The sequence below is a fragment of the Empidonax traillii genome, unplaced genomic scaffold, assembly GCF_003031625.1.
Source record: "Empidonax traillii isolate 1590-97213 ecotype Southwest subspecies unplaced genomic scaffold, ASM303162v1 scaffold423:size1405600, whole genome shotgun sequence".
Classification (NCBI taxonomy): Eukaryota; Metazoa; Chordata; class Aves; order Passeriformes; family Tyrannidae; genus Empidonax; species Empidonax traillii.
Window position 1 is genome coordinate 917,605 of NW_020955616.1, and position 22,386 is coordinate 939,990.

The following is a 22,386-nucleotide window of genomic DNA, read 5'->3' on the forward strand; positions in this document are numbered from 1 at the left end:
AACCAGATCTTTTAAAAGAGAATCAGGAGTCCTCTTGTGTTCCTAATTCTAATTGTTGATTAATACAAAATTGTATAACATGAATATTTTTGTAAATCCACAAACAGTCATTAAACATGTAGGTAACAAAGGTAAAGCTGGTCTGTATTTTGTTTTAAGCCTACTGGATGCAAGTCTGTCTTGTAAATAATGACTAAAGTTCAGGATTAGACTATGACTAAATTTTTTTCCTTTTTAAATTAGGATGGAATTCAAACATATGCAGTCTTTCTCTATGATGGGCTACCAAGGAGCTGATGGGTAACTGCAGGCTGCAAGGATTATTTGTATCAGTTACTTAGAGCTAGACAAGATGTTATATTGAATCAGGAAAAGACAGAGGAAATACAAGATTCATGAAATTTTGCAGGAGGTTGCATTTAAATGATTTTCTTTCCTTAATTGTATTTAGAAGACCCGTAAACATTTTATTTTTTTCAACATTTGCCTAGAACAGACCAAGAGGAAGGAAGGGGGGTGGGGTCTTGCACAGTCAGCAAACCCAGGGGAGGGAATAATGAAGGAATGTCCTAGCAACAACTGTTGTCTTCATCACATGACTTTTTTTTTGCTTTAATTTCAGTCCACTTGCAGAAAGCTATTTTGTAGAAAGCTCCACAGAAAGAGTACACAAATAGCTGTAGTATGTCTGTGCACTTTTATATATGTGTTTTATATATTGAGCTTCTGCACACTTTGGCCCAGTCACGACCCAAGTAAAAGCATCTCTGTTCCTACTTCCACAAAACTGTACTGCCTTTCTTTAACCACATTATAAAGGTATGTAACCTTCTTGTTCACTCTGAGTCCATCCGCTTTGATTTTTTTACATTTCTCCTTCTCAAGCCTCTGCACTCTATTTGAACACCTGAAGATACATTACCTTGGATCAATTAAAAACAAAAGTAGAGATATGATAAGTTGGGGGAAGAATGTTTTTTTTTTTCTTGCTTGCTTGCCCTGTTCCTTGTCATATTTGAATGTTTTGTTACCCTCCTAACTGTAGGTATAATGAGAGGGTAATTTCCACTCCTTTGCAGAGGCATGCAGGGTGGTTCTGGCTAGCCCTTGCAAGTACTAAAGTAACACACAAAAGTGCCTGAGTAATTTGATCTACTTGCAGCAAAAAATGCCTCATCTCTGAAGAACCTTTACAATTTCGGCAGGGGGAGGGGGGCATTTAAAATTGAGAGCACTCCTGTCCAGGATTCTTTGGTTGATCCTGGTAGGGCTCATTTCCTAGACAGATTTTTAGGACGGTTATACGCCTGTTGATTGGGCTGCTAGCTTGCTGAGCATTCACTTCATTAGGAAGCTGGATTGGTGCAGGTCAGTATCTGACCTGAGTGCTTTGACCTGAGCTTGCATGGTATGTTGTTACAGTCCTCCCTTCCTGAGGCTCAGGCCATTCATAATTGGACATGCTTGTCACTGAGAAATTTTGGTCAAATACTTCCTTTACTTTTGCTTTTACTGTACAGCGCTGTCCATACCCGCTCATCCAGGTCTACTTTTCGTTCTTTAGGGGAGGTGTCATGGTTTAATCCCAGGTCAAACACCACACAGTTACTTGCTCACTCCCCTCCTGTGGAAGAGGGAGAGTCAGAAAAGTTAGAAAACACATGGGTTGAGATAAAAACAGTTTAATAGGTAAGGCAAAAGCTGCACACACAAGCAAAGCAAAACAAGGCGCTCCAAATATCCCCCCTTTTTCTTCCCCACCCTTTATGTACTGAGCATGACGTCATACAGTAGGGGATATCCCTTTGGTCAGTTGGCATCAGCTGTCCCCTCCCAGTTTCTCATGCACCCTCAGCTCCCTTGCTGGTGGGATGGTGTGAGAAGCAGAAAAGGCCTTGGCTGTGTTTAAGCACTGCTCAGCAACAACAAAAACATCTCTCATATTATCAACACTTTCCACACAAATCCAAAACATAGCCCTGTAACATCTCCTGTAAAGAAAATTAATTCTACCCTAGCCAAAACCAGCACATGCAAAGCAGAGGGACAATGCTCAGTACTCCTCATACCTTTGAAAAACTTCCCGATTCTTGTTTCCAAGGCTCTTCTGAGGGAAGGGGGAGAAATGACCCGTCACGTGAACTGAGTTACTGGGATATGTCTGTTAATTATGACTTTGTGTCATTGAGAAAGTAAGGAAGCAGAGATTGCTGATTGTCTCCATGAAGGCTGATTTTAGGGGTTCTGGGTTTCCTCTTCTCCATAATTCATTTGCCTCCTCTGGCTAATTACAGTCTAGTTGCCCTAATCTGAGAACTGCTTCTGCTTGATATGTGTAAGTGCCATAGTTTCCAAATACTCTGTCAGTGCTTATAATACAAATACTGTTATGTTTATATAAATTTGAAGTTTCAATGTCAGTTTTGTACGTCACATACTGAACTAAGGAACAGTAAGGAAAATTTATTATTTCATAAAATAAATCTCTGTGCTAGGTAGTATTTCCAGGAGACTTCATCATAGCATGGGTCACCAGGTGGCACTGCTCTACACAGTCTTGCTACACAGCAATCCTTTGAGAGCATGTCTGGAAATGGGATAAGAACTTCAGTTTTTCTCCTTTGTTTTGCATGGATCCGGAACTGTACACACTCATGTCATCATAACTTCCATCCTACTTCTTACATTGTATGGAAAAACTTTAATTTCTGTTTTAGTTATCAAAAAGATGAGCATAAATGTTTCCAGTGACACAACAGTCAGCATTTTAATGATAACAGAATATGTACCATTGTATATTTGCACCAGCTTAAAACACTAATTTAATTACACTAATGTTTCTGCATTATGACTCGTTCTTTTAAAAGTATCATGTTGCATTTGAAGCCTATCTTCATTTTACTTTTTTCCCTGTTTATACATTTCTCAAAGAGATTTTTCTAGATCTGTATCTTGTTTATAGTATGAGCATTTCCTTATCCAAGTTTTTTGTGCAGTTTGCCCACTCTAAAATCCTTCTTCCCTATTTTTTTAATGCAGCCTAGTTACCAGTGTCTTTATCCCACATTTAGGAACACACTTCTCTGCCACTGAAATTGGCCCAGGTGCTTAATTCCCCTGGGAATTACCTCTGAATCTGAATCAGATATTTTTGGTTATACTGAAGCTGCAAAGAATTTTTCTGTTCCCATGAATGTCATCACTGTGGTGTCTTTGGCAGTTGAGAGGTTGGCCAAATTAAAGCAAGACAGGCTTCCTTCCCAGTGATGCTTTTGAGCTGGGAAGTACTGGATATTGCAACCACATATGAAGCCTGAGAGTGGTTGCTTAAGTAATAAGCAGAGGAATGAAAGTGCATGTCTCACCTGAATCACTAGTGTGCTGTATGATGCTGCTTCTTGCAGTCGGGAAGGTGGGAAGATGAGAGATATTCTGCAGGCAACAGAGTCAAGACAACAGATGTCGATTAACCTAGGAGAGAGTCAAGGACAATGAGAAAGAGGATTAAGGGGTTCCCATCTGTTCCTTTTTTTTTTTTTTTTTTTTTGGCAGCTACACTGGCACCATTCTTGGTATTGTGCTGGGCCTACAAGTTGTTCATGGTAAGCTGTACCTTCTCTTACCCTACATACAGTACCGAGCTGTGATGTTGCAATAAGATTTTAATAGTGATTGTCAGGGAGAGTAGACAGCTCCAGCAGCCACAGTACTTTCTGTGTTCTTCCTCATTTCTTTCTCTTCTATGTTACTGCAGTGGTTGGGGAATGGTAGGGAAGTAAATGGCTCCTTTCTATAAAAGCAGAAATAACTGGGAATAGGGGAAGCTCTTGTTGCAGAAGTTGCTCTATCTCCTGCAGTAACTAGCTTTGCAACTCATCTGAGCTGCTAACAGCCACCAAAGTGTGTTATCTCAACAACAGGGATTTTAGTAAGCTGATCTGATACACTTTTTTGAGGGAGAGAGCCTTATTAAAAAAAAAAGTAAAAAAAGGACCAAAGAAACCCCAACAATTTCAAATGTTCCCACCTGGAAAGATGCTATGATCCCAGGTAAGCACACAGGACTCGAGATTAAAACTTAGTTGGAAACAAAAGGAATTGTGGTTCTTCACTGGATTCAAAGTCTGCTGTGCTGGAAAGTTTCATGGGATGACTGTTACATGAAAAAATTACCAAAATAAGAATCTTTCCCAAATCAAATTCCTCTTCTTTGAGGAGAAATATAATATTTCAGTGCATTATCTCTCTTAATAGGCGCTACAATAAATTGAATAACAATATGCTGAACACAGACATAAAATGTGGCAGGCTGGCTCAAATTCTAGGGGTGCTTATGGAATTTTGCCTAGGGATTATTCTCTTATGAACTTTGCTCATTCCAGTTCCCCTAAATCTGTTTTGGAGTGGGTCTTATTGGCAGAACAAATTCTAATCTGTCATTACCATCAAAAAAGATTAGTGCCATTTGAGAAGAAAAAAACAAAACCAAACCACCCAACTCCTATCAGATTAATTTTTCATCCTTTTTATTGTGCACAAATTGCAGTGAGTCTCCTGCTATTGACATGTCTCTACAAGACCAATATGTCTTACTCAAACTTTTGGCATTGCATTTTAAACTATTGTAATCTCTATACGTCCTGGAAAATATACAGCTTTCATCATTTCTATTGAGCATTTTTTTAATGTACTTTAAAGAGGAAGCACCAGGGTTTCTCCAGTAGCTGAAGTCCCAAGCCTTGGTAATACGTCTAGTCTACTGAATTTACTTTCTAACGCTTCAGTTGTATTTCCAAAATGTATTCTTCAAATAAGACTGGGTAATTTAATTAAATGGTTTTTTAAAGTAAAAATGCCTGTATCTTGGATCTTGCAAAAAGGTGATTTGAAACTAAAATAAAATTTGACTAGTTAAAAAATACTGCAAATATGGAAATGGACCTTGAATTCCCAGACAATTAAGTGAGATCATTCTTAGAAAAGCAATAGAATGAGAAACAATCCCAGCTACATGGCATATTACTGAAATAATTGTCCAAGGTGATTGAAGTTATGCATAAACATGGGATTGTAAAGTCAAGCCTACAGCTTCTCTAATAACTTAATATTTTTTCTGCAATTAAAACTGTGGCTAGAAAGCTTAAGGGGATGGATAATTACTAGCAATTAACAGTCTGATCATGTGAGATGCTGAGGTCTCTCTGCTGCTTAAGAAATTGCTTAGAGCTGTGGTTGCTTACCAGTTTGTAGGTCTAAATCCTTTAACACTTTAACATCCTTAAACACGGTATCTGGAACTGAAGATCCAGATATCGTATATGAAATGGCTGCTGTGGTGCCATGTGCAGAAACAGCATACATTATCAAGGCATTGTCTTAAGAAACAAAACATGCTCTCTTTAATAAACAGAAAGAAAACACACTTATCCATTTTATTTGGAAAAATAATCTTTACAGGTAGTACTCCATTGACAAGCATATCAAGTACAAAATGTTCAGAGGCATTTACTCACATTTAGTTACCTGGATCTGTGTCTGGTCACTTCAATAATATACCCTAATTTAAGAGATTTTGCATCTAATATCTATTCAACAAAAAATAATGGCAGGTTATCAACAATTCGAAAAAGTCTGACTGGGTAAGTGGTTGATTTTCTTTGACCAGCTGAGCATGCACTTGCAGCACACGCTGTGGCAATTATTACCCATAGTACTTTATGTACTTAGGATCTTCCAATATAGTGTTCCTTTTTAATTTTACAGTTTGTTTCAAGAAGCTTGGCCAATGATAATGATAATAGTAAAAAAAGGAAGTTTTAAAAAATTGTTGCCTCTCACCAGAGGCTTTGTCTGTCATGTCTCTGGCACGGGTGCCGCATTTACACTTCTTTCCACTTGGGATGACCTGGAGAGAAACTGCTCTTTTATTAAGAACAGAGATGTATTTTCAAAGCTCTGTGGATAAGGGCTATGGAAAGTAGCTTTCTTCTTTGTCCCAAGGTTTCTCATTTCTATTTACTGAGCTATAAGGGTTATATAGTTTAGGCTAATTCCTAACTATGTTGTGCGAAGACTTAAGAGAAAGATGTTACCATTACAGTTTTAAACACCAGAAATTACATGAGAGGCATGTCAGATGTCACAGGCACAGGAATATTGTGCTCAATATGAGAGGAACTAGGAATTTTTAACTTAAAGGTGCATGAAATCTTACAACTGAAATGAGAAAAGGGGACCAACTTCAAGAAGAAAAGTTATGTAACAAAAGGACTTTCTAATGAAACACTATTAATGAGATGGAGGGATAAAAAGTGTTAGGCAGATTAAAGGATAAATGAATAAATGGATAAAGTTAATGGACAGCTAAAAGAGATTACTATGAAGAATCAATTCAGAGAGACATAAAAAGCTGACACGAGAAGAAAACATGAAAACTTTGGATTAACATCTGAGAATTTTTTTTTTTTAAGGTAGTTAAAATATTAGTGGTAGAGTTTATATAGATTAATTTAATCTTATAAGGGATTTGTATAAAGAATTCAGTAATAAAAAGAAATGAGGTCAAAATAATCAGATCTCATACCATATTAAGGAAATCACCCAACTGAAGGAGAAACCAAACAGTTTTACATAACAGGCACAATGTTGATAATTGAAGAATTTAACATTCATTTTTCACATGTTAGAATTTCAGTTCTACCTGATAACTTGCAAAAATTGAAGTGCACCCTTAAAAGCTGAAAACGCAGCGCTGTAATATTTTCAAGGCTTCTTGTTCCATTTGAATTATGTGAGAACATCAGTGGATCTGTGATTGCTTAAAAGAATTTTAGTCTCTTTTTGCTATTTTTTAATGTATTCATGATTGTCTTCAAGTTTCCTGATTATTTTTAATTATTTGTATTGCCATAACACCTAAAAGCCTAGGTGGCTGTCTGCAAACTGGTTTTGGTAGGTCGTATACAAACATAAAACAAAAGGGATCTAATAGTCTCAGAGATGGTGTTGGTAAGCAGCTGCAGCTATTCAGTATGTTGCAGCCTCTCCCTTAGGCTGCTTCACTGGAGCCGTTTAATGACTATCCCACCTAAAAACATTGCAAAAGAACATATGAGGGGGTTTTGCCACTGCTGTAGCGTGAGCCCAGTGTTTAGTTCGCTTCCCTGGTAGGTTAAATTGGTCTATGCGCTCAAGTGACTGAATTTCAGCTTCACGCTCTAGATGAATTGTCTAACCAACTGTCCCCAAAAGGGGTGAGTAGTCTTGCTGCCCTCTTCACCCCTGAGCAGTCATTCCTGCTTCCTTTGTGCCAACAGCAGTATCTCTATGAGCGCTGTCACTTAAATTAGAGGCGGCTCACAGAACTGAACTGGCAGAAAAGGAGCAGCTCACTGCAGGATTAAACCAGAGCCAGCCTGCTGCCAGAAACCAAATGGGTCTTTCTCCTAGGTGCACTGTTAAGAGGATCCCAGTGGCTCCTGAATTGTCATCCCACAGTGGTGGAGCACAAAATCTCAAGTACCATTCTCAGCCAAAGGGTTAATGCTAACTGTGCAGAGTGAGGGACGAGACATTTTTTAGTTTTGTGATCCAAAAAATTTGGCCATTATTCTTCTAATTGCCCTGGTTGTAAAATCTACTGTCCAACAATGCAGTTCAGATTTTAAAGTGTACGAAAATAGCTTAGGGAAGCAATGCCAATCTGGCTTTAACTTGTACCACTGTATTAAAGCTGGTGTTCTACCTACATAAGACATTAGCTCTCCTGTCCCAAGGGACACTGCAGGATGTCCCTTAAGGCTTGGAGGATGCCATGAAAGGAGATGTATTTGAGGTCTTACCAAACCAGAATGTTTAAACTGAAAACTACAACTTATAAACCGAAATGCATAAACTAGATGGTTAAACTGGAAAAAATATGACGGGCAAAATAGTTTTCTCAGGAAATGAGCTGAGTGGTTTGCAATACTATGAAAATAACGCTAATGCGACAGTTTTTGTGTCAGTTCAGACTGCTGTGGGCTGTGACCTGAGTGCTACATGACCCCTCTCTGCCCTAATAATTATGCAGCCTCAAATTACGCCGAGCAGCTCTTCAGCTCAAGCTACAGACTTTTTATCTCTAGGCAGTTAAAACGGGAGCCATAATAACGTTTTACTGCGAGTCATCCCCGCTGTTGCTACAGATGTAAACAAGGAGACAGTCGCTACAACTGGCAAATTACCAAAGGGATACGGATGATGTATGCCTGGCAAAGCTTTGTCCAACTACTTTCTCAGGTAGAGGAGACTAGTTACTAGCATCTACAGTAGATGGCGGATTTGTCGTTGACAAGAGATGTTATCGCGATAGCGATAAAAACTCAGGCAGGAAAAACAAGCCTGGGGAAAAAAAAATAAAATCAGTCTTAAACGAAACTCTGACTCGGCAGTAGCGCGGCCGCGGCAAGCCCGGTTCTCCCCGCGCGGGGAAGGAGCCAGAGGGGAGGCGGCGGTGAGAGCGCTGCGCCCCAGGCGGGGGTGCCCCGGGCCCCCGCTCCCTGCGCGGGAGCCTTCTCCCCAGCGACCCTCCGGCGCGCCGGAGTCAAAACTAACTCGGAAAAGCGCCTGGGAGCTTTTGCAAACGGGGCAGAGGGCTGCCCCGCCGACCTCCCCATCTCCTTTCCTCCGCCGCTTGGCGACCTTCCTCGCCTTGCGGACCTCCTCCTCCTCCTCTTCTTCGTCCTCCTCCTCCTCCTTCTCCCTGCGCGGCCAGTCACACTACGAGCTTCAGGGAGAGCCCAGCACCACCCGACAGTACGGGGAGCAGAGGACACCCCAGCATTTGTTTTCCTTTGGGGCCCGAGTCGGCGGGGCTGACCCTCCCCTCGGCCGGGGGTGGTCGGGGCGCGCAGCCCGCTCTGGGCGTAGCCCTTGGGCTCCTCCCCGGGGCGTTGAGGAGGAGGAGGAGGCGGAGGTGCCTCGGCCGTCCTTCCCCGCCCTGCGGGTTGACCCAGCGCAGGCAAGAGGAGGAGGCGGCGTGGCCGTGCCCGGCGGGATGCGCGCTTAGCGGCGGCCCCGGGCGAGCGCAGGCCCCGCCAGCTGCACCTGGTGCCGGGGGAAGCGGCCGCGGAGCGCCGCGTCCTCTGCCCAGGCACCCGCCATGGAGAAGCGAGGGGAGGGCGAGCCGCTCTCCCACCCCTTGGAGCCTGAGCCTGAGCCGCAGCCGGCGGCGCCAGGGGAGAAGCGCTTCAGGCTGTGGTACGTGGGCTCGTCATGCCTGGACAGGCGGACCACGCTGCCCATGCTGCCCTGGCTGGTGGCCGAGATCCGCCGGCGCGGGCAGCGGCAGGAGCCCGGCGGCGCCCCGGGCAGCGCGGTGCCGGCCCGCGAGGTGCTGCTTCTGCTGGGCTCGCCCACGCTGCGCTGCGTGCCCGCCGGGCCCGCCAGCCCCGGCCCCGCCGCCGGCCCCGGCCGCCCCGCCAGCCCCGCGCCCGCCGTCTTCATCTTCGAGCACAAGGCGCAGCACATCGCCCGCTTCATCCACAACAGCCACGACCTCACCTACTTCGCCTACCTGATCAAGGCGCAGCCCGACAACCCCGACTCCCCCATGGCCTGCCACGTCTTCCGGGCCACGGACCCCAACCAGGCGAGTGGCGGCGGGCGTAGGGGAAGGGGGATCCCCCCTCTCTTGGCTTCTCTCCCCCTCGCCGGGCGGGACGCCGGTCGCTGCACTCCGCAGCCGCGGAGGGTGTCGATGTGCTGGGGCGGGGCAGGGAGGCGCCTGCGGGCGCTGCGGGACCGTAACGCCCCGCACGCCCACCCGCGGCGTGGGGGGAACCCGCCCGGGGCCGGCCGTGCACGCTGGGCTCGTCCCGCGGCTGCCTCTGCAGCTCAGGCGGCTGCAGCGCCCTCGGGCTCCCCGGAAAAAGGGGTGTGCGTGGGGCGGGCACACAGTCCCGCGTGGCCGCGGGGTGCTGTGCCACTTCTGCCCCGAGCGCACGGAGCACCCCCCGCTAGGCCGAGGATACCCATTCTGCGAAACGCGGTGCAGCGAGAGATGGAGCCCCTTTCGTTCCCCTCCGTGGGGAGGCCTCGCATCTCAAGGGCAAAAGCACAGAATTTGTGTTAAACCGTCCCTGCAGTGGTGTTAAGCGTCAGACAGGAACTGAATAGTGAGGATGGTGGTTTCCCGCCCACCCCAGTGGTACAGAAACCATCGTTCGTGACCAGTGGGCTCTGCTGTGCTCCCGGGTCACGCTAAGGACACCTGCCCGTGCTCAGGCACACGCAGTAGTGCTGCAAACAGCTCTAGGTTTGGGTGGGGACATTGTTGATCAAGTGCCAACTGGAAAAAAAGTCGTAACAGTAAGACTATATTTTCCTGACTATCTGACAGGCGTTGGCTCGCATGTCAGATGTGCAGCAGAGTTCTTTCTGCTCCCTGTTTGGGGTATGTTAGCAATAGCGGTTTGGCAAATAGGTTGGACAATCGATTTTGCAAAATGACAGCAAGAGAAAGGCCTTTCAATAGCAGTCCTTTGGTTAAGTGAGGACACCTCCTCAGTGTTCACAAACTGGAGTGAAAACACGTGCAATCAGAAGTGCTGGGATTTACTGCAACCACTTAGCTAACTCACTACATCTACTGAACAGTTACTCAGATTTCTTTTGTTTGTTTTTGTAAGTGAAGAGGGTAGAAAGTATTAAGAAAATTGCATAGAGGTTGTCGGTATATTAATTTTTTTTTTGAGCCCAGTAGGCTGACAGCGACTATAACATGGGAGGGATTTAGGTTGCAGGCATAGCTGTGGCTTAAGCCATCATTAATGATAGGACAGGCGGTATCCCAAGTGGAGGCAATTACGCTTAACTTGCTGGCAAGTGCTTCAGCTGTAGTGCTCTGCCAGGAGAGAGCACGCAGAAGGAGCGTGGAGGGGATCATATCTGGCAGGGGAGGAGCCAGAATATCCTTTTAGGAGACTGACCATGTGGACTGAGATTCCTACTGTTGGCAGAAGATGCTGAATCAAATTTATTTTTGGGGTAGGTCTGCGCTGGTACCATGGGATTGTTTTACAAACCTTAGTGGATCCCTAGTACTCTAGTGAACGTGCAAATTAGTACATATGTGTATATTTGGGAGCCTGTTTATGACAAAAGCTTTTATCCATATGCCTTCTATTCTTTCCTCATGGATGAAAATGTCCTTATGTGCATTGAATTAAATCAAGCACATTCTGTATCATTTGATTCCAGCTGATATGTAGGTAAAGTCTTCTACTGAAGGAGGTTACTAATGTGAACAAATTCCCCTTCCTGTCTTGTTCTGACAATAGAGGCTAAGTTTTACCTGTCATGATTTTTTTTAACCTTGTTATCATTAAAAAAGAACATGTCTGTCACATGACTGTTACTCAGCACATGATTTCCAAGTACAGTAGGGGTAGCAAATGCACAACCAGCGTTGTGATTCACAAAGTGGCTGACTAACAGGCAAATTTTTTTTTAAGATATCAAAAAGGAAAGAATTTTTTTCCCCTTTTGAGTTTTGTTACCAGTTGTTGAGTCTTGGTTGTCTAAGCCTGTCCAGGTCTCTTACTGTTGGTCTGTACTTAAGCTTAGTCCTGAGTGGATGAAGGCAGGCTGCAGCTTACTAGCTCTGAAAATCTTCTTCTGAAGCTCTTGTTTCTTATAAAATTGACGCTGTTCTTGCATGCTTTCAAGATCTTTAAGTACACACTTCTGTTTGTGGTTATATAGTGGTTATATGAGCCCCACATTGTGTACTAGCTTAGAAAGTATTTTTCACAGCTGTTATTTTAAGACGACCTCATTTTCCATCTTAGGCCGTAGAGACTTTCAGCCAATGTAAGTCAGCACTGCTACTGAGAGAAGTGATCCTGTCCCCTTGAAGCCTCGACCCCTTGTTCCTTCCTCTTGGCTTTGTCTTCATGGCAGCACAACTGTTTGTGCAGCCGCACAGCAAACAGGATCAGGGAATTGACTGGTGTTAAACATGCCTTTCCTTCACCTTTTCTGGATTATTTCCAAACTGCTTTCCTCATTTGCTTTACTATGCAACCTTAATATCATTTACGTCAAGACAAGTGGGTTGAAGGCACGCTTTATATCAGTGAGTAGCCAAGAAGGGGAAGGGTCAGATAGCCTTTCCAGAAATGCTAGAGGAGTTTCTTTCTAGAGAAGTTGTGAGTGCTCCATCCCTGGAATTGTTCAAGGCCAGGTTGAATGGGGCTTTGAGCAACCTAGTCTAATGGAAGGTGTCCCTGCCTGTGGCAGGGCAGGTGGAATTAGCTGGTCTTCAAGGTCCCTTGCAAGCCAAACCATTCTGTGATTCTGTAAAGTTATACTGACTTCAGATTAGCCAGAGATGACTGCAAAGCCATGGTGTTTACCCATTTTAGCAGTATTAAGTTTAGCAGCACACTAAGTCAGTTTGCAATGAAGGAAGAGTGCAGGAGATGTTGAGTGGTCTTTGAGTTAGAAGACAGCCATAATTTTTAATGGTGGATGTAAATTATGAAAATGAGAGGTTAATGATTGACTTCCAAGAGATCAGTGCTACCATGATAATTCTCAAAACACAGTGTAGGTGAGAATGAAAGTTTTGGCTTCAAGCCTGTTTCTTTGTCCACCAGCTGTATTGCACCGTGTTGTGGTCATAATGAATGCACGTGCATCCTAAACACGGAATTCTTTAGAAAAAAGCAATGCTTCTTGCCATTCCCTGCAAATTTCTTTACCAGATGACCAATAAAAAGCCAATGCAATATGTGCTCTGATGACTTCAGGTGGGAAAATAAAATCTTTTGATGTTAGTTGCTGTGCTGAAGAAAAATGAGGGAGTGAGGTAGTATGAAACACCTTCTAATTTTATTTGAAAACCTGCAAATTTTAGGCAGAGCTGAGAAGTATGTGGGTCGACTCCTGTTCTGGAGTAGTACTTTGGCAGTGTGTCAAACCCAAAACTCAGCTGGACGGCATGGGATTGGATGCTAAGATGCTTTTACTGGGGAGGTGGGGGGTGGTGGTGTTGGGGGTGTGTGTCTCTTGCTGTTTAATAACAAGGGGAGACATCTGAAGCCATTTGACTAGTGGAGATGGGAAAAGAAATTTTTCCATTCTGTTTTTTTTTCCTCAGAGTTATTAGTGTTTGCTGCTGCTTGTAACTTCTCAAAGCAGTAGCCAGCTGAAGTGGACAAGGGTAGTTGTCTGTTTAGTACTGCCTAGTAGCTTCTGAGTAGAAGCCAGAGATTTGTTAGTTTTGTTAGTGCCGTCATTTGAGAATTATCTAGGATGCACAGAGTCTGTCTGTAGACATCAGATGACAGCATTGTCACATTTTTTATTTGACAGATTTTCTTTACAATCCTGGGAACAGATTTATTTTTTTTTTTTAAATTTGAGTTTATAAACATGACAAACATACCCCTCTTGCAGCCACCAAGAAAAGCCTGTTTGATTAGTGTTTTCAAGCTCAACTTCAACACATTTATATCATGGATTACTTATTTTATGTTGTAATTCAGATTTTAATTATGTGGGACAAATCAATACAGTTTGACGACTGCCTTGATTCCCTGTTTCTGGAGGAAAGGCTTATGGTATCTCTTTTTGGATCTTTTTTTTTTTTAAATTATTATGCTCATCTAGGTTGTGTGTTTTCTTTTTGAAACATTAATAAGCCTGTTTGGGGGGAATTTTTTTTCTCCTAAACTGGCTTCCTAAATCAAATTATACTGTAATTGATTCTTATTGGTGAAGATACTGGTTGTATTTTGTTTTTCTTTTAGAAAACTTATGAGCAATGATCAAAGTATATTGTTACAGGGTTTCAAAACTAATCCAAGCTGGCCTTGAAAGGAAAAATGTTCAGGTGCACAGACCTCAGTACGGTTTAGCTCTTGTGGGTATAGCTGTTTCTTTGTGCTACACCTATGTGTTAGGGGTCTAGGCTTTCTCAAGGTGAAGCAGAAATAATGAAGCCTTTTGCTGACAAAAAGCTTGTTCTGGCTTGTAAAGCTGTGATAAGAACTGGAGAGGTAGAAGGACAGAGGCAAGAGCCTGCTTGTCAAAAACACTTGTTTATTCCAGGAGTGTGTCTCCTGCTTGTTTGAAATTGTTTCAGCAAAGCAAGGCCATAAGACAGTTTGTTCTGAAAAACGAGGCATCAGTACAAAGTCTAGTAAAAGGAGGCTTTTATGCTGTAATAATACCATGTTACATAAAGTTTCTTATTGAAGAAATGTTTTTCTTATTTTAGAAATGTTTGAAGAAGGAAGTTTGCTAAGTTTATGTTCATATTTCTGTTGTCCTTTGATTTTTATGTGACATAGGAGCATGAGCTGAGTGACAATAAAGTTTTGGTTATAGGAAGTGTGTATGTACAGCATTGTTGCCATTCATATTAAAGTGTTGCACTGGTTGAGTTGTCTTATAAGATGTTCTTTGAATAGGTATAGCAGTCATGACAAAAAAGATGAGCTCTAGGTTTTGAAGGAAATGGGAGAGATGACGTTTGATTGCTAGATATATGAGCACAGTTTGATTGCAGAGGAAAGAAGCAACACTGTTTTCCATGAGCAAGATAGGTTGTCCCAGTTTTATCAAGAAAACAAGTCTTGGAGAGACAAAAAAAATGTTCTCTAGGTTCATGTGGGTCAGAATTTCATTGATGGGGTGAGAAACTGAAAAGCAATGACTCAGAACAAAGCATGGATGCTAAAGGCTTGCAGTGAATGCAGAATTGTTTGATGAGCAGCCTTATCTCCAGCTTACATGGGCTATACAGCCTGAGATGAAGTCCTGCACTCCCTTTTTTGGGAACTGAAAGTTGAGAGCTGCAGGTTCCATTTTTGTTTTCCTTAATGATAGATATGGCACTTTTTTTTTTTTTTTTTTTTTTTCAGATGAGAACACTTCGTTTTAGGCATTTGAAGCTCTCTTTTAATTCCAATTTTGAACATCTTGTCCATGTTAATTTTCTTTCATGTTCTAAACAGAAGAAATAATAAAAAACAGTGACATTGTTAATTGTTTCTAAATGGTGATACATAGCCTTTTTATTCCTGGTTAATGTTTAGGAGAGGAATGGGAATGGTTTTAAATACTCTTAGCTGGTACATTTATAGAAAGAATTGACTATTTTTTCCCCTTTGCCTTTCACCCCATTATTTGAGGAGTAGAAGCAATGTCTCAGAGAACTGTATTTTCAGAAAGGCAAAATAAAACCTAGAATGGTAAATATATGAAATGATGTAAGCTCATTGAGAGTGGCTATAGGTAAGCAGTGACCAGATAATAAGGCTGTCTTAGTTAAAGAAAGGAGCTTGTATGCATCTGAGAACACCAAATCAAGGCTTCTTCTGATTATTTGTTTCTACGTTCTTTTTTGTCCTATCTTTCAAATGTAGAGGCAGTTCCTTGTAAAAATAATTAAGTAGAAAACTGACTTCAAAAAGGTTTGGCTAGCTTATATGTGTCTTGGCAACAGGGAGAATCTGATTTTTAGGGATGATAAAAATCTCGGACCAAAGTGCTTGAAGGTGGTTATTTATAAAAGTGAATGCTATAAAAGATTCAGTTTCTAAAACAGCCGTCACAAAATAGTGGTGTTTGTGACTCACTCCTGTCAATGTCTGCTCTTTGCTAGAGTCTGGTACAGCATTTGATGTGCACCCTTCCTTGCATCTCTTCTGTCCGTCTTCCCCATTTGCCTGGAACTCCCCGAATGCGATGAGTTTCTCTGAGGTAAAGTGGTGAATGCTGTGATAAATTTTGGGGACAGATCTTGGAGACTGCTGTCTTGTCTGCAGGTCATGCAGATTTTCATCAGCTTTGGCATGGTCCCCTCATGGTACCAGCTGTCCTCTGCCACCTGGTTCTGTTTTCTTTGTGGTTTCAGATACAATTTCAAGTACAGAGACAAGAATAAAAAAGAAGAGTTTATTTCCAATGTGGCTTTTGTAATTTGTCCCATATGTGAACTGTGGCATTTTCTTCCTCTATATTCTGTGCTGTTCTGAGGTACCTTCGGAGAGCATAAGGACATGACTGGGTAAAAAGACCTACTTAAATAGGTCATTAAATAACGTGTTGTTTCAGCGCTGCTGGAAAGCAAACTTAAGCCAAAGTGAACTGACTTAATTTATAAAGTTTCCTGTTCTGCAATATATTATCTGTCACCTTATGTTCTGACACAAATAGGTTCATCAAGAACATATGCAGTTACATGGGTTCCAAAATCAAGTAGAGCATTGCTAATGCAAGATAGCATATGATCATTTTACACACAACCTGAAGAGGTCAGACTACAAGAAGACAGTACTGAATGTCACAGGGGAGGATGAAAATGTGAAAGTGGTGACCTCCAGGGATGTGTGAACTTCCTATCTCGTGGTTTGTTTGGATACCACAGAACATGCCTCAGTGTTGGATATGCATGTTTTCATCCATGGACATGTTGAGTTTTTTTACTCCTATTCAGATGTAATTATCAGGTGACAACTGGTAGGTCAGTGATGTGGGCAAATAAACTTTCTTGGTGGTCCTGTGGATCTGACAGTACTCTGGTAATTTAGACTTCCTCTCAGTGTTCAGAGGTAAACCTGTTTGTGCTGTATGGGATTAGTTCTGGTAGTATGTTTACGACTGCCAAGAAAAGGATATGAGAACCCCACCAAGCAACCAAAACTAAGTGCGTTCGACTCAAAGGGCTCGTAGTAGCCCATATTAGAGTCTTAAGTTTTACATTTTATCAAAGTTAACTATATATCTTGAAAAAGCAGTTAGTCTTTATTCTGAACAGTCATGCTCTACGAGCACAAACCTACCATCATCTGAAGCTGTCTGCCTTCCTTGCCTCTGCCTCCATAGCAGCCGCCCTGCTTGAAATGAACAGCATTATGCCCTGCTGTTTGAGGCAAAGCCTGCTTAAAGCCATCCCTCTTAAGTGAAATGGGCTGCTTACCCCCCTGCCCCTCGCCCCCTCTTGCTGCTGCAGGGAATTAGGATTGAGAGTGAGAAGTTAATTACTTGGTCCTCTTCTGAAGAGGATGGTTCTGCCAGGATTTGCACTGCTCCCCTACCAGAATCTTGCTGGGGAAAAAAAAAAAAAAAAGGAAGACCACGGCAGCAGCTAGAACTCTAAATATCATTTTACCTTTCCAAGGTGAAATTTTGTGTCTTGGCTTCAGCTGCAGTGCTTAAACATGGCTTTTCTGTCCTTCTGCATGGTTTTAGTTATTTAAGTCACCTAAACAAAACCGCAACATATATTTCAAAGGCTATTGTAACATGAAGGCTGTTCAGTCTAGTTAGATGGCGTATAGTAAATTCATGTCTTAAATTTTATTTTTCTGTTCAGAACCTAAAAAAGATGTCATGAACCAATAAGTTAACTAGATCATTTGTGAGAGAGGCAAAATATTTCAGTCAAACCAGTGCAAAAAAGAAAAAAATATTTTTAATGGGCTTCTAATGCTAATCAGAAACTCTGCTTGGTGCTTTAGAGGAATTGTATCTACTAAACCACATTTCCTGACTTTGTAAGTTATAATAGTGAATTGTCTTCATCTCTGCTCAAATCTGGTTGCTTTCTCATGGAACTCATAACTTCCTTTTTTTCTAAATCATTTTATCTCTTTGGAATTAAATAGGCTTTTAAAAATAATCTTTTCTGGAAATTTGGAATTTGGTAAGGTTTTTCTTGTTCTGCATCTCTGGAACAACTTAAGGAAGGTAGGATTCTACAGTATTGGGCATGTGGTACTTTTCTGAAGGATTAAATTAATTTGAAATTCAAACGAGAGAAAGCCTTGTTCAAAGCCAGTGTGAAAGACTTGTAGAAGCTGTTGGGTAAGATAAAACCAATACCATAGAAGTGTGGCTTTTTTCCAGTTCTACTGTCCCTAGATCTGTGGTTTTCCCCATTCCATTACAGCTGACTTCAAAGTAAATTTCAGTCATGAAGTTCATTGTTGTATGTTGATAAACCTTAACAAGCAGCTTGTTCTGTTAAAATGACTAGGGTTATGTTTTATTTCATTACTCTTCTTGGCAGGAACATGTAGATCTGCACGATGCTGTTTAGAGATCCTTGATGCATTGAAAAACATGTGGGAAGTCAGAATATTATCCTCCAGGGCATAGTAAAGACAGCCTTCCAGAATGTTCTCAATTTTGTTTTTCCTAGCAAGATTAATATTTATTTATTTTTTAGAATGCTGATGTTAAATATATTTTGTGTACTGTGTGACGCAGATACGGGTTTCCTGTTATGTTAATTAAAAATAAAAAAAAAAAGACAAAAAACAGCAATGTCCCAGAAACTTTGGGAATAGTCAGTGGTCTGTGGGTTCTTGGGTATTTCTGAAACAGAGTAAATATTCAGTAACAGAGCAATGAAAGACTAGGACGTGCAATGCTAACTTGCTGAAGTATATTTTTATGCTCTTTTTCATAGTTTGTTTCCTGCTTTGGCTTGATTATTCCTAACAACTTCATCTCAAGTTACAGTAGGATTTCTAAATAAAAATAGAGTAGGGTGGTATATATTTAACAGTGCTATATTTGCCAGCGAGGAACCAGTTGCGTTCTTTAGGACTGCTTGGCTGGAAGGGCAGAAACAAAGCATCAGACCTCCTCCAGCTAAACCCTGTGCTGAAAGCTGATGTGTGACCTTCAGGTGCTGTACACATGCAAAGGTCTGCAATTTCTGCCCGCCTCTGCTCTGCCATGGCATGCAAAGTCATAACTTTGGTAGTCTGATGTGGAAAAACTCATTTTGGCTTGTGTGCAGATTAGGAGGAGAAAGGGTTGTGTGTACGACCTCCTTGGCAATGGAAATAAATACTAGACTGCCCTCAGTGTCAAGGTACTTCTGTGGCAATCTAAACAGCAGGAATACAACTTGCCCAACAAGCTACTGTAACTATACTTTGCAAAAATAACAAAACAGGAACATAATTTAAGATGCTGAAATGCTGCTCTGATGTGCAAATCACATAGGAGAGCTTTCTATGGAAAATACTGCTCTTCCTGTAACATTTGGTTTAGGCAGCACCCAAGAGTTGTTTTCTATGGAGAAAGATTTCAAATAAGTATCCGTTTGGTAGAAAATACTTCTGGTCTGGCTTTGTGGTCGTACTCAATAAGAGTCTTTTAATTTTCTGTGCAGCAGGACTGCAAGCTTGAGCAGTACAAAAAGAGTTTTGTAAAGAGGATATACTTTTTTTGTAAACCAGCTACATTATAAATAGAGGCCAGGTGTTGACTCTTCTTCAGCAGCACTTTTTTGGGTGAACCTTGCCAAAAGAGAAAATCAAGTGAGCCTTTCAGTAGGAGCAATGCATCATACTTTTATTTAAATTATTCATGAAGGAACACAGCCAGATTATTCATGGCGCATGTGTACATATATTCAGATTTAGCCTTGAGGAAATTTGCTGACCTAAACATGGAAGCAGAGTTGGGAGCAAGGCAACATGATTAAAGCCAGCTCAAAAGGAGTGGGTTTACATCTTGGCACTGTGCCTTGGATTCCTTGTCTACTTCATGCTAGGGAGAACTAAAAATAATATCTGCAGTTTAGTGGAACGGTGTGAAGTTTATAAAATGAATATTTCCTCCATAGTGGCCTTCTGTCTGCAAAAATCACCACAGAGAAAAGCAATATAAAAAAATTATAGAGAGCTGTCAATCCATTTGTATGAATGCTGTGGATGTTTGGGGGGATTTGTTTCTCTTTGTGCAATAAGCATGTTGTCCTTAAAATATACAGTGTCACAGTTGGGAGTAAGAAATGTGGAGATCGGACCGGACTGCTAGATTGATGAGCTTTGTGATTCTTATGCAACCAAGTATTTTTTTTCTGTATGATCACCCACTGTTCTGCATTAGTAGTTGTTGTTATATGGGAGTTTAAAAGGCAACTTTCTGTGTTTAGTGAAAATTACAGGTTAAAACTCATTTTCAACAGTACCATCAGTAGTAAGTTGAACAAAAGCTTAGCTGTGGTGCCATTTTGGTTTTTATCTGAGTCTAAATTTTTCAGATTTGACAACGTATTTCATAGGCTTCTGCTCTGAGTTTTCACAAGACCACCATAAAAAGGTCAGCTTTTGAGGAGGCAATTAATACTTGGATTTCTGCAGCACAATACAGTGAATGCTTCAGGATGTTACTTCTGGACCTTCAACCTCAGGCAAGCCAGGGATGTATATGTACATACGGCTGTTCATTAACTATCAAGTAATAAATCCTCAAGACTCACATCATTAACTAGATTATCATAAACTTTCCTATTATGCTAAGACTGAAGTATCAGAATGAAACACTGCAATGCTTATTCATTGTTTACCAACCCAGCCTTATAATACTGGAGGGTTTTTTCATCGATTTAGTCCTGCTGTTATGCTTTGCGATTTTACTGTTAGATTTTATTCGCACGGTAGACTACTACCTGAGAAACTTCCACACAGTTCCACTAGCTTTGACACTCATTTTGAGGATTTTAAAATTCTTGCTGTAGCTCTGTGGAAAGCTCAGAGTACTCTGTGGAGTCCCATGGGTTGCTGCTGACCTTGTAGAAACACAGCACCCAGCTCTGCTTGCCTACACAGCTGTACATATAACAGTTAACACCTAATGAGTGTTTTACCACTGTCTTTTATCTTAACCCTCTTGTATATTCTAGCCTTTTTCTTAACAATTTGAAGCATGGTTGCATCTTTAGTATGGTTTTGAATGAGTTTACTGATTTCAAGTAGTAATAGGTAGGGTGTAAGTTTTAAATTTAGGATCATCTTAGGTTATTTGTAGACATCTTAAGCCCTATTTTTGTGTTATATCTGATGGAATGAAGAATGTAAAGTATTTAAGTCTTTTACCTGTGTAAAATGCGGAAAATACTCCCTTTCAGCCCTGCATTGGGGTGGTGTGTTAGGAATAAAGAGTAGCTTAATGGTGTCCTGTTACAGAGGTCAATTAATTCACTTACTGCTGCCACGTGGGCTCCTCAGCCATATTACAGGGAGCAGTGTACATGTATTGTAATGGATCACTGCTCCTAGAAGGGCTGTTGTTAAGAACCCATAAGAGCCCTGCATGAGACTGTGCAGGGTCTGCTTCATGCTTTCATCCTGGATTTAATTGCTTTGGGTTGGTTTCAGAGCACTATTCAGTGAACAACTTAAGACTCTGTCCAGAGAGCCCTGCTCTGAAATAAAATCCAAGGCACACACATCATTCTGCCTGAATTGCAGTGTTTTCCTATAGGATAACCAGCTGCAGAAGATTGTACTGCTTTACTGCTCTGTTACTGCTCTAAGTGTCATCCTGCTATCAAAAACAGCTGTCTCTTGCTATTACTATGTCATAAAAGTAATATTCCTGAAGATTTTTGTTTCTACTTATACTGTTCCTGTTAAAATGTCAAAATATCTTTCAGCATAGTTGAATAAGCAGGTGAATAAGGATGTGACAGGTTTCTAATTCAGATTCAGTACAGGGTACTGTTGTCATTTGGAGCCTTGTAGAGACCTAAGAAAACAGCAAATCTGCATGCAAAAAAAAAAATTTGCATAACTTCGTTGTATGCATCAGGAGTTTCTTGAAGGAATGTTTTCTCTAGTAGATGCCTGTGAACAGTTGCAATGTAGTCAGGGTTGAGAACTGCATGAAGAAGACAGTGGGGAATCTGGTACAGAAATCAGAGCTGTACACAGAACAGCAAAGAAAACAGATGCCTATAAGATCTGTTACTGCTTGACAACAGATGCATTAGTTGTAAATTTGTGGGCTTTTACTGTCTGTGCATAGAAGGCTACTGCTTATTATTTTCTCATGTCGTGCCTCTTGCTCTTTTGTTTTTCGTAGCTTCTTGAAATTGTCCCAGTCGGGATTATAATCTTTGGATTTTGCAAGAGTTGTTGGTACTGCATGCAGTACTGTTAACCATGAAAAGTCATGATTATGACCATAGGGAAAAAAGATAAGAATCCCTTTACTCCTACTGCTTCCCACAAGACCACTGGCCCCAAAATGAAACTTTAAAGAGTAAAAAGCAGTCATTCATTCTTTTGAGTGCTTGCTGTCAGGAGCTGAGCTTTTCAGATATAGCTATCGGGTTTATGGAATATTTAACTTTATTCCTGTTCATACTGCTAGTTCTAAGATTCGCATTTTAGAACTATCACAAAGACTAGCTCCTCTTCTCCTTTTTTATGACTTACCATTAATGGTTTTTTTGGTTTTTTGTTTTTTTTTTTTTTTTTTTTTTTTTTTTTTTTTTTTTTTTTTTTTTTTTTTTTTTTTTTTTTTTTTTTTTTTTTTTTTTTTTTTTTTTTTTGAAAGATATGGTCTGGTAACAGCTGTTTATTTAAC

The 22,386-nt window shown here is 41.3% G+C and overlaps 1 protein-coding gene and 1 long non-coding RNA gene across 5 annotated transcripts in view; one reads left to right on the top strand and one right to left on the bottom strand.

Annotated features, from left to right (window-relative positions):
* Positions 1-3,033: 3,033 nt before the first annotated feature.
* On the bottom strand, positions 3,034-5,298 carry LOC114062619. Its single transcript, XR_003572421.1, has 2 exons — positions 5,241-5,298; positions 3,034-3,471 (listed from the first exon to the last, which is right to left on the bottom strand). It is a non-coding gene; the product is annotated as an uncharacterized LOC114062619 (long non-coding RNA).
* A 3,757-nt stretch (positions 5,299-9,055) lies between these two features.
* The window catches only part of TBC1D4 (TBC1 domain family member 4), a 104,157-nt gene continuing 90,826 nt past the window's right edge, over positions 9,056-22,386 (top strand). For 3 of the 4 annotated variants that reach the window (XM_027894269.1, XM_027894270.1, XM_027894271.1), the window contains exon 1: positions 9,057-9,631. In XM_027894269.1, the coding sequence (XP_027750070.1) occupies positions 9,143-9,631 (489 nt within the window). In that variant the 5' untranslated portion in view covers positions 9,057-9,142. Of the gene's footprint in view, positions 9,632-22,386 lie in introns of all 4 variants that reach the window. The other variant, XM_027894268.1, reaches the window with a different exon arrangement.